Below are 12,749 nucleotides of genomic sequence, written 5' to 3'. Positions count from 1 at the left end.
CGAACGTTTTAGTTGTTACGTTTGCCGCTAGGAAAAGTACTATGACGTAATAGTTGCCAAGCAAATCGCCAACGCGTCGAATGTAAATAAACATGGCCAGTGCATACGGAGAAACAGAGGCGGAGTCTGTTTTGACTGTGTTCTGAACAGTCTCGAGTAGCGCCATATCAATTCGAACCTACTCTGAACGAACCTAGAACAGTTACTTTTGACACACATCTGATAAGTTTTAGTGATGAGGACAGTTTCACGAACGAGAGTAGCGGATAGCGGAACTGTGAATGATACTGAAAAACTAAGATTGTATATTAAAACAACATACTTAATGTCAAAGTACTGTGTTAAGATTAATTTCATTATGATGACTTATGGAAATATGTTATGGAGTTTATATTTGATTGTTTATAAGTCTACAATGTTTTTTTAAACATACATAACATGTACTTGATTACTTCAACATGTTCAAGACATAGTCTTATTTCAATTTATCTTGAAATGTTAAATTTGAAAAATGGTATTCGTCAAACTTTTCCATATGTATAAATGATACAAAAACATCTACAGAATGATCTACTAGCTTTTAAACTTGGTATATACTCTATTTGGGATAGATTTGTCCACTGTTTAGACTAGGAAATCAAGGTTTCACTGACTTTCAGGTGCCACAAATGCAAAACACGCTCACGAATGTGAAATGTGTATGTCTAGTTACATTCTTCAACTTTTTAAATTATTATATTATACTAGTTATTGTTTATCGCTTTATACTGCACACATACCTTTTTAAGTTTGTTCTTTTCGTGATGGCAAGGGATAGCTTCTGAGGGGTGGAACCTGTACGCTGCAGGCTGAGATCAGTCCTCAGCTCTACACGAGGAAAGATGGTGGGGACGATCATGTCTACTGCCGATGGTTTCTACAGTCTCAACCTGCCTGGCTTGAAACCCACGGAATCCAAAATAGTGGGATCCGACACAAAACATGAACGTTCAAAGTGATCTTGACAAAACTTTGCATGGTGTGATAAAGTCCAGTTCTTCCTATTGACCATTCGCACCCACTTTCGCCACCTGCCGGTTCCTTCTCCTTGCACGGAAACGAAAAGAAGCTTTTGCCAGATGCCGAACCGTTTTTACAACCAATTAGCAACGCAGTAAACCATGTTATCATAAAATAAACATAAAGTAGCAATATCAAAACAAAAAATAGTCTCGCAAAGTATGTAATCTGTAAAAAAGCGCCGATAGATTTACATAAAACACCAGCACTGAAAGGAACAAAATGGTCGGTGCGCAACGAAGCGTGTTTGGCAGCTATTACGTCAAAATGTACTTTATAATTCTAATTTTTATATTATCTAAATTTTAATTTTTAGTTGGAAAAAATTCAAATAACTTTTCCTCTCTAGTCTTATTACTGTTTTTTTTTTTTTCATTTTGGCACCCATATGTAATTAGCCATAGATTCTTTGCATGTTACTGTTATTCAATTATGAGCAGATAACAGATTTTTTAAAACCTATTTATAAATTATTAGAAATCCAGTTAATTTGTACCCCAGCCAAGATAAATAAAATGTATTATTCTGCTGATATTCATTGATGACAAAGACCATTAGCAAAATCCATTTATATGTCATAGGTGTTATGTATGCCACTCCTGACCATATCTCTCGCTCCGTAATCAGGTAATTAATTTATTCTTGCCTTGTGTGGGGTGAAGAGAAACAGCAGTTTCTGACCGCCCCTGGTTATTTTTCGTTCATAATGAACGAAATCATAATTTAACCAAAATTCCTACCGTGACCTAAGTCTAAGTATGTGACATTATTAGCCAATCAGCACTTAGTATTTTGTATGTGCGAGGCTATTCTAAATAAAGTACAGGAAGTTGCGGCACGTCTGAGTTTTGTTGTTACTCGATAACAAGTGTTTTATGAGAACCTAAAGACATAACATGGTGTCAGAAGTGGAAGTTTTATTTAAATTGTGCCTTAGAAGCGACACACAGTCAAGATAAATACAAACTTTACGTTCGCAAACTGTAAATTGACATAATCGTACGAGATACGATTCTCGCGGAAACACACGTGTTCTACCCAGAAAAATGGCGGAAGCAAGTTTCAAGCCACCTGTTTTTATTGACAAGACGAATGCTAGTGCTGCATGGAAGAATCTCAAACAAGATTTGCGGATTTTCTTCATGGCATCAGGGTTATCAGAGGCAACAGAAGAACGTAAAGTGTGTATATTGTTGTACACATTCGGGTCGAAATACACGACAGTTTTCGACAATTTTGGACTGACAGAAGCTCAACAGAAGAACTATAAACATGTGATCAGATAATTCGACAACTATTTACAGCCAACCATGGTAACAAAGTTGTACATGAAAAAGGTTGAGGACCGAAAGCAGCAACCAGGTGAGACTGTGTCCCAGTATATCAGTGCACTTAGAGAGATAGCACAGAACTGTGAGTATGGTGATACTCTCGAACAACAGTTGTGTAAACAAATCAGCATAGGCGTCAGTGATCGAGCATTAAGAGATAGACTGTGGTCAGAGGATCTGACACTGAAACAGATTACAGAGAAATGTCATAACCATGAACAGAAACTAGAATCACTGAAGGAAATCGAAGGATCCACAAGTACCGTAACAGATGTAAACTATGTACGTCGAGGTCGAAGCAGAGGTCGTAGTCGCCACAGAAGTCAAGGTTCCAGAAACCAGCAAAGACGAGGCACACAGGTCTACAGAGGAGCCACGACACGGAGACCGCCACAGAGGAATTGTACTCGGTGTGGAAAACTACCACATCACAGTCAACAAAGATGCCCAGCATTAGAGAAAACTTGTAATTATTGTAAATTAAGAGGTCACTTTGCTGTCATGTGTAGAAATAAGAATAGAAATGTACATTTTGTAAACACATGTGATGATTATTTTCAAGATGTCAATGATTATGATGATTGTTATGAAATGTGTAATGTAGAGGAAAGTATGAATTTTTTGAATATTTACTCCATTGGTGTAAACAAACCTAATGAGTATTGGTCTGTCATATTAAGTACCCCATATGAACAGGGTAAAGGTGCAGTGCGTATGAAAATAGACACACAGGCAGAGTGTAATATATTGAGTAAACAGTCATTTGATCGCATGGCACCTCATGGTTCATTATCTTTGTCTAAGTCACAGGTAACCATAAAAGCATTTGGTAATCATAAGATCACACCTGTTGGAAAAACTACATTTACTGTTATTCACAAAAGCAAAATGTATGATATTGATTGTGAAGTTGTTGATGGTGATGTACCTAATCTTCTTGGAGGTGAATCTAGTACTAAGTTGGGGATAATACAAAAAGTAAATGCAATTAGTACTTATGTACAAGGTAAATACTCGCATGATCAGAGTTCACAACATACGCTACCTCCAGGTCCCGAGATTCCCACTGTTCAAAGCCCCCTTCATGAATCAACACAAGTACGCCCCCCTTCGATTGATAAATCAAATAAGTGTACTAAAACCCAGACTCGGTCAGACTCGAGTTCCTAGCCGGGTTCCTAATATAAACAAAGTGCCACAGAGTATTCGTGAAATTTTGCTTCAGTATAAAGACAGATTTCCCACAGACAGAGTAGGCAAAATACCGGGAAAATGTACGTTGTCTATTGACCCAGATTACAAAGATGGTCCTGTGTCACAGGCTGATTCCTGTAGCGATGAGAGACAGAACCAAAGTACAGTTAGACTTTTTAGAGTCACAAGGGATCATTTCGAAAGTACCAGTTGGTATACCGACACAGTGGTGTAGTCAACTACATGTTGTACACAAGAAAGACGGAAACTCAGTGAGAATTTGCATTGATCCTAAGTTTCTTAATAAAGCACTACTGAGAGAATACCACCCTATCAATACACTAGAGGATGTACTTACCCGTATTAATGGAAGCAAGTATTTTACTGTCCTAGATGCGAACATGGGATACTATCAGCTACAGCTCGATGAGAATAGTCAGTTACTCACTGCTTTTAACACTCTGTGGGGTCGTTATATGTACTTACGTTTGCCGATGGGAATTAAGTCGAGTCCTGAATTGTACCAAAGAGCGATGGAAGAAATATTTCAGGAGCATGATCATGTGAATAACATTTTTGACGATATCTACTCAATACTGTTACACTACCTGAACATTGTAAAGTGCTACGCAACACGTTGGAAACCACTAGACAAAATGATGTGACATTTCGACTATCAAAATGTTTGTTTGGCCAGCCAGAGGTAGACTACACAGGTCATGTGATCACAGGCAACGGCATCAAAGTTTCTGATGAAAAGTGCGTGCAATACATGAAATGCATACTCCAACCAATCGCGAAGTAAGAACACTGCTCGGAATGGCTACATACCTGTCCAAATACATACCTAATTATTCTGATTTAACTGAACCTCTACGAGAAGTAGTCAAGAAGAAGACAGAAGAAACGCATGGATTCTATTTTGATGTACCACAGCAGGAGGCATTTTCAAAGCTCAAGACTGCTCTCAGCCAAGCTCCAGTTCTGAGATATTATGCACTTAATGAACCGTTGACATTGTCATGTGACGCATCACAAGGTGGACTAGGTGTTGTGATATTACAAAACAATCAACCAGTTGTCTATGCATCTAAAACACTAACACAAACAGAAAGAGCGTATGCACAAATAGAGAAAGAACTATTAGCAGTTGTATTTGGTTGCAGAAAATTTCATCACTTGTTATATGGCCGAAATGATATCACAGTGGAGATAGATCATTTGCCATTGGTCCGTATTCAAGACAAACCATTGGGACAAGTTCCATTACGACTACAGAAAATGCTTTTAAAACTACAGCCGTACAACATTAGGTTAGTCGGAAAACCAGGTAAAGACATACCTATCGCAGATGCATTGAGCAGATTTCCAGTGAAAGATGAATATCCTGGCCTGGTAGATGATATGCGAGATTGTCAAGTTTTCGCAACTTTGTCTGTATTCACCGAAGAAAAGCAACAAGAGCTAAAGATCGCGACAGAAAATGATACAGAATATCGAATTCTCAAAGAACAGATTGTGAAAGGATGACCCGAAAATCGAGACGAGGTACCACCAGAAGCAAGGCCATATTGGGATTTCCGAGAAGAGCTGACAGTATATGATGGTATATTATTCAAAGGAGAGAGAGTCATGATACCAAGGTCAATGAGACATAACATACTGAAACTCGTACATCAAAGCCATCAAGGAGTTGTGAGATCAAAGCAGCTTGCATGTGACATTTTATTTTGGAAAGGAATGAACAAACAAATCGAAGACACTGTCTCAAAATGTACCACATGTCAAACAATGAGAAATGCACAACAAAAAGAACCAATGATCAGTACACCTACACCAACGTTGCCATGGCAATATGTTTCAACAGACTTATTTGAAAACCAAGTAACACATTATCTAGTAGTAGTTGATCATTACAGTGGATATTTGGAGATCAATGAATATGAAAAAGAGATCACATCCGAACAAACAGTTCAGAAGTTGAAGAAACTTTTTGCTACGCATGGCATACCTCAGATTTTGTATTCAGACAATGGTCCACAGTATGATGCTAAAGAGTTTAAAGATTTCAGTCAGATCTGGGGATTTAAACACCAAACATTCAGTGCCCAATATCCACAAGCAAATGGACTGGCGGAACGCGCAGTTCAGACAGCGAAAAGACTTGTTATAAAATCTCTGAAAGAAAAATCAGACCTGCATTTAGTATTGTTAGACTACCGAAATACACCAAAAGATGCAAAAATTGGATCACCAGTGCAAAGGTGCATGAGTCGTAGAACCAGAACGAGGTTACCAACAAATGAGAAGTTGCTTATTCCACAAGTGATAAACAGTGATAAAGTGACGTCAGAAATCGACATTCAGAAACAGAAAAGTAAATCAAGATATGATCAGAATTCAAAACCACTGCCACCACTGGATCTTGAAAATGTGTAAGATACAGACATGAAAACAAGTGGATGCCAGCTCAGTTATTAGGGCAAGCTGAGAAACCCCGAAGCTACATATTACAAACACCAGCAGGCAGGATGATTTGTAGAAATCGTAGACATTTATTGCGAACAAATGAAGATGTCTATCACAGTGCTCGACAGAGATATCTTAGAAGAAAATCACAAGATGATTTGATTGCAGAAGAGTCTGTCCCAGAAAATGTGCCAAATATCCCTAAAACACCCCCAAGACAAAATATCTCTCAATCAGGGTCACCCAGAGCTTGCCATATATGTGAATCTCCACAATTGAAACAAAGTATTACACATGCTAAAAATAAAAATCAAATGCAAAATATTGCTCCTGCTCAAAAGAGTGAAATTGTAACAAGAACAGGTAGAATTTCTAAAGCTCCTACAAAACTAAGAGATTTTGTTATGTGAATTGTTAAAATGAGCAAGAATGTTACAAGAAAAATGTAATACTTAATGATTGAGAATAAGAGTTGTAAAAGAAAGAATACTTTTGTATTTGTAAGAGTTAAAATACTCTTGTATTTGTGTAGTAATTTGGTAGAATTTTTTACTTCATTTTATATATTATTATGTTGTTATATCTGATTGATATAATGTGTTATGTAGTTATTAAAAAAAAAAGCCCAGTTTTTAATGTTAAAGAAAAAATTAATTTTCTGTGTATTTACACTTATCATATTAAAAGAAAAATACATTTATCATATTACCAAAATAGACATTAATAACAACATAGTTTATTATGTTTTTTGATGTTATAACTATAAGATATGTAAATCCAAATTTATGTAACAATAGTTAATTGTCTTAATTGTTAAAAAAAAAAAGGGAGATGTTATGTATGTGACATTATTAGCCAATCAGCACTTAGTAGTTTGTATGTGCGAGGCTATTCTAAATAAAGTACAGGAAGCTGCGGCACGTCTGAGTTTTGTTGTTACTCGATAACAAGTGTTTTATGAGAACCCAAAGACATAACAATAGGCAACAGTCCATAACATAAGCAGGATATTCATCTGGAAGAGTGACACAGGTAGCTTCCACAACATATCAGTTCAAACATTACATACCTTAAAAGGTAGAGAATGAAAGGAGTATCAATGCTATTCCACATGAATATATAGTGGTCAAGTTGCTGGATTAAGCACCTGCAGATTTCTGTGACATCATACTGTTGAAACAGGTACTGAAGGGCTGTTTTATTTATACACTAGATGGATTATGAAAAGCTCTGAGGGAGAACAATATCTTTTCTACATGAAAACCTAATGACAGTATTTTTGGGATGGAATCTACACTGTGGGATTATTGGCAAGATATGTGGCCATTTGATAAAGTTTAGCCATGTGTGGTGACATATACTTGTGATGTGGTAAGGCTCCAAAATTCGTGATGACAAGAAAACCCACTTGTAGAGAAAATTATATATTTTCTACTAGTGTTTTCTCTACACATACCAGCCATTTTTAAATATACAAGTCTTTACAAGTGTTTTCATATAACATTTTCAGCCTTTGTATTAGTAACCTCAAATTTTGAAAGTCATCTTAACATATTTTATATTTGTTTAAAAAACCTTATATTGATATTTATTTCTGTTTGTTTGGATAATAACTTCTTCAATACCTTTCTTTTTTTTGCAGAGAAGGTCAAATGTTAGCTATTTACAAGACCGATGAATTGAAATCAGGTAGAGACAACTTCAGTTTCTATTCACTTACTGTTTAATATTATACAAGTGTAAATATTTCTCTTTACATAATTTGTTCTTCAAGGAAACTTAACGAACATGTATTTTGTAGATAAAATGTATTTTATTATCATTCTCACTTAATCTGGCTGAGTGAAACCCCATTGTTTTATTTTAATGAAAGAACTTTTGTAAATTGTATAACAAATGTAATTTAATATAATGTATTATTTCTAATCAATGCTGTCACAATGGACAACTGAATATTGTATCATAGTAGCTGAAGAAATATACTTATTTGCAGTACCTTTTACTTTGGACATTAAACTGTAATGCATTATTTTATTTCATGCAAATATTTGTGCAACATTATTTAACAGCAGCATTAGTTTTTTTTCATAAAAACTGTGATTAATGTTCTAAAATGATTTATTCAATAACTTGCATTAAACTATATCCATCAAATTTACTTATTTTTTGTACAAAGAAAATGGTCTTTAACAGTTAATTTGTATTTAGAGCTGTATTTAGAAAAAATCTGATGGGTAAACTACTGTTATTTGTTTTTTGATGAGTGATACACATACAAAACTATCCTTCAGGTTCCCATTTTGGCCTTATGTAAGCCTTGCATACAGAAATTTGTTCTGTGGGTTTCCTTTCTAGCCTTATGTATGTCTTACTGAAAATATACAAAAAATGGTTTATCTCTCAGATGTGTTCCATCTGCTCTCAGTTCCCAAGTCGAAGAACTTGCAAAATATCTCATGCTAATATTATGCTCATTAACTGAGAACAATCTTGTTGATATATTGTATTGAACTTTAAAAACTTGATTGGATGAAAAATAAAGGTGGGATTGTAATAAATATATTTGAGACCTCCCATTAAGAATTATATCAAAATTAGTTTATAGCACAATTTTGAATGCTAGATGGACCATATTTTGCACAACCTTTGCATAATGTATTTTTAGATTTCAGATAAATTTAAAAAAAGTAACATGTTTCTTCTTCTAGAATATGGCCTATTTTAATGTTTAAGAACTTTCCATTTCTGAATATGTTGAGAGTAGAAACATTAAACCTGATTTTACCAAAATATATTTATCTCATAACAAGTAATTTCTATTATTCATCAAGTACAGATGATTTTGAAACTAAGAAAGTGTGCTTTCTACATAATTTATTGCTACATGAAACTTAAAACACTGAAAATGTTTTTCAGGTCTTCAATAGATGAATATTGAACTGTTATCTGTCATTGGATAGGTAAGAGATTTCATAATGAAAATTATTTTAAACATTCAAATAGCCTAAGTTGATTCTGATAAAACTGTTCTCTTGCAACTACTTTTAGAATGGAAGAGTTAACTAGACCCAACTAGGCTTAGCAATGTAATTTCTAACATCTAGTGTATGTGTTATGGAAACATTTTTGGTGAATTGATTCCCAACTAAAGCTTTCTGGTACTCTCTTTTCTTAAATAGTGATATCTGGAATATAAAGTGTCTATTATCATCATGCCTGAATTCACACTCATTTTTAGGCTATGAGACACTAAAACCCATACACTAATCCAAAATCCAATAACAAAACGAGGTAGTGGGTGCAGATGTTGTGCAATACAAGATCAGGATTCTCAGCTTTATAAAGCCATTTTTGGGATTTTTGTCAGTAGATATCTCAAAAGGTCTTAATGAAGCTTGGTTGCCAATGTAAAGTGGCTAAGTTTAGTACTTATCTAAATAGGAACACTTTTAATATTTTGTGGAAAATAAGCAATCCAGTCAACCCTGGATTTTCATTTTTTTTACTTAAATTTTCCACAATGATCTCCTGTGATTAGCAGGAGACCAACTGGGAACAGACAAGTTAAACTATAAAGTTTAACACAATATGTGTATATTCACAAAACTTGGCAGACTATTAGTAAACATTACTAGTCTTTTGTACACAAAAAACATTTTTTTAATGAAGTATTTATAGTAAAAATTCATTTGTAATATATATAGTATTTCTATATACTAGTTTGAGCATTAAAATAATAATTACTTTTTTGACCAAAAACTCTTAGTTTTATTTACTGATTTATAAAACCTAAATAAATTTCAAAGTTTTTTTTTCAGTAAAACTTAGATTAGTCAATTCATAACCACCAGAAAAAAAAACCCTAAATTACTCTGTTTTTTTTAAGTAGAATAACTTCATATGGTCATATGAAACTACATTTATTTATCCATAATAGATTTACACTACCAACAGTATGAGTACAGATAGCCCTCGTGTAGCTTTACGCGAAATTCAAAACAAACCAAACCTAACAGTGTGCATTTATTTATACTTAAATTCCATTTTATTGCCCTTTGAAGCTTGACTTAGTGCTGTTTCCATTATCATAAGTTGTAAATTAATTTAGCAAATGTATATCTCACATTATACTGTTGAATTACATTACTTATGAGCATACCTTGTGAAAATTTTTTATTATTATTAAAATCATCTGATAAAACCTTAACTAACATAGAAAGTTTCCTATTCTTACATTTTATTTGCTGTTATAATAATAATTAAATGAAAACACATGAAAATCAAGGAAAAAAGTACTTAGATCTTTTTTTTTTCTTTTTTGCCATTTACTGAAGATGAAACTTTTTATAGGCCCTGCATGGCCTGGTGGTTAAGGCGCCTAACTTGTAATCTGAGGGTTACGGGCTCAAATTCCCATCACACTAAATATCTTGCCCTTTCAGCCATGGGGTTGTTATAATGTGATGATCAATCCCACAATTGGTGGTAAAAAAGTAGCCAAAGAATTGGCAGTGGGTGGTGATGACTAACTGCCTTCCCTCTAGTCTTTCACTGCTAAATTAGGGACAGCTAGCACAGGTAGCCCTTGTGTAGCCTTGTGCAAAATTCAAAAAACAAGCAAACTTTTTTATATTCATGATAGTACTGCATTTAATATTTTTTTTTATTTAATTAAATAATGCACTAAAGAACACAGGAAAATAATGTGTAAAAAGTAAACAATGCTTTATAACTGTCACAGTTTTCCTGGCTTTCTAACTGTGTAACAGCAGCTGTTTAAAATTCATGTAAATTCATTGATGAGTTTTCCATGGGAATCAAGCTTGAACTGAAAACAAAATTGACAACTCTCTTTACAGAAAACAAAATATAATATGTTACTTGACAGATGAAAACCTTGGCTTCATATTGGCTATAAATATAGTGTTGAACAATAGAGAAAACTGTGATAGGTGGTCATTGCAAGAGAGGTCTGACTGTCTATTTCATGGCTCTGCAACCAAATAAGATTGAAGGCTATGAAAAGTATTTGTTGTCTGAGACTGATGATATTATAACAAATAACTTATGGTAAATTTTGTAATTATTGGAGTAGTTAAGTAACAACTTAACTTGTTGTTATGTTTAATCAACTACTCAATATTTAATAAACTAGTCATTGATATACTCTGTTATCTTTATAATATCCAATAGCCACCCCAATCCTCAAGAAAGTTTGAGTCACTATATATTCACCATGTCACACCAAAACTAAAACTTTCTTCAGCAAACAATACAAATCTAGGTTGTGAAATTTTTGAACATACACAATTAATAATATCAGTGCATTAAACTAACTTCCATAATAAAAATTAAAGTAATTTGTATTGATGAGAAACCCACTTGAAGTAAAATCACATCTCAGGACTGCTGGTCTGGGTATTAATACTTTTTTACTAAAAAAGCACACAACAATGTTTCAACCTCCTAAGGTCATCTTTGTTAACCTGAAGATGAACTAAGTAGGCCACAACGTTGTTCTCTGCTTTATTAATAAAAGTTCTAATACCCAGACCAGCAGTCCTGAGATATATAAATATTAAAGTAACTCCTGACAACTGAAATGTAATATTCATAAATGGACATCATAATCATAAAATCATTAATTTAGTATGTTAAATATTTTGGTGTTTCTCTTTTCTGTGGTTTATGGCATTAAAATTATATGGCCTTTTGAGTTTTATGATCATTTGTTGTTGTTTTTGCTACTGGAGGTTTTCTTACAGTAGAGGAAATCCACTGGTGAGTTTATCCTGTCGACAAGGGTCCTGAGCTCTTCAACAGAGTGAGTTACTTCGTAAGAAAACTTTCTTGAAGTTACTTATTTGGTAGTTCTCCTGTATCTCCTATCTACTTGTTTCAAAAGAATATTATCATGAATGACCTTTGGTTTGAACCAACCATTCCTCTGGATTCTACTCTGTTGCACTGATGGTTGGTTGTCTTTTTTACTCTGTGTGTTCTTCCAAGTTTTAATTGTAAGATCAACATTTAGTGGTGTAGCAGTCATATAGTGCATAATGATTTCTTGGCCATAAACCATTAAGCTGTATAAACCAATTGAAAGCACTGAACACATTGTGATCTCTTGACCTACTTTTTTTTTTTTAAATAATGAGATTAATAAATGTCACATCATAACGTTCCCATGGCTGAAAGGACGAGCATGCTTAGAGCTAGATTATAATAAAAATAAGCAACTGGCACTAAAGAATTAAAAGGCTCATATACTGACAGAAAATTCCAGATGGGAACAAAATAAATTTATGGATAAGATATTTCACCATACCTTCTGTCCAAATTTACATTTTGACCATCAGTTGACTCTTCTGATGTGTTCTTCAACTAAGTCATTTACTGAATGCTCAAGTTAGCTGCTGAGATCGATAAGTTTAAAAGAAAATGTTTAATGGAAACACTACAACAGTGATGAAAATAGAAAAATAAAATCACATTATGTTTTGACGTCTTTTCTTTCAGTAATTTCACTTGCTTTAAGTGTGATGTACGAAAAAGCCATTATGAAGTAAAAGACCTTCCATACAAGTGAACTTTCTTAGTAAAAAGTGTGGTAGGTCTTTACCAACAGTTCTTAATTAGGCTATTTTGTTTCTTAAAACTACACGTGGCTTCATCTGTAAATATTCAAAAGTTGGT

General features: G+C 34.0%; 1 protein-coding gene across 11 annotated transcripts in view; it reads left to right on the top strand.

Moving 5' to 3' along the window:
* The first annotated feature begins 1,602 nt into the window (after window positions 1–1,602).
* The window catches only part of LOC143234728 (uncharacterized), a 50,288-nt gene continuing 39,141 nt past the window's right edge, over window positions 1,603–12,749 (top strand). For 8 of the 11 annotated variants that reach the window (XM_076472291.1, XM_076472292.1, XM_076472294.1 and 5 more), the window contains exons 1-2: window positions 2,701–2,856; window positions 7,696–7,742. In XM_076472291.1, coding sequence (XP_076328406.1) covers window positions 2,834–2,856; window positions 7,696–7,742 — 70 coding nt within the window. In that variant the 5' untranslated portion in view covers window positions 2,701–2,833. Of the gene's footprint in view, window positions 1,687–1,808; window positions 2,857–7,695; window positions 7,743–8,969; window positions 9,014–12,749 lie in introns of those variants that run through there. The other 3 variants (XM_076472295.1, XM_076472288.1, XM_076472289.1) reach the window with 3 other exon arrangements.

The sequence above is a fragment of the Tachypleus tridentatus genome, chromosome 12 (genome assembly GCF_004210375.1).
Source record: "Tachypleus tridentatus isolate NWPU-2018 chromosome 12, ASM421037v1, whole genome shotgun sequence".
NCBI lineage: Eukaryota > Metazoa > Arthropoda > Merostomata > Xiphosura > Limulidae > Tachypleus > Tachypleus tridentatus.
The sequence above is the reverse complement of the archived record's forward strand: the minus strand, read 5'-3'. Positions and strand labels throughout refer to the sequence as shown.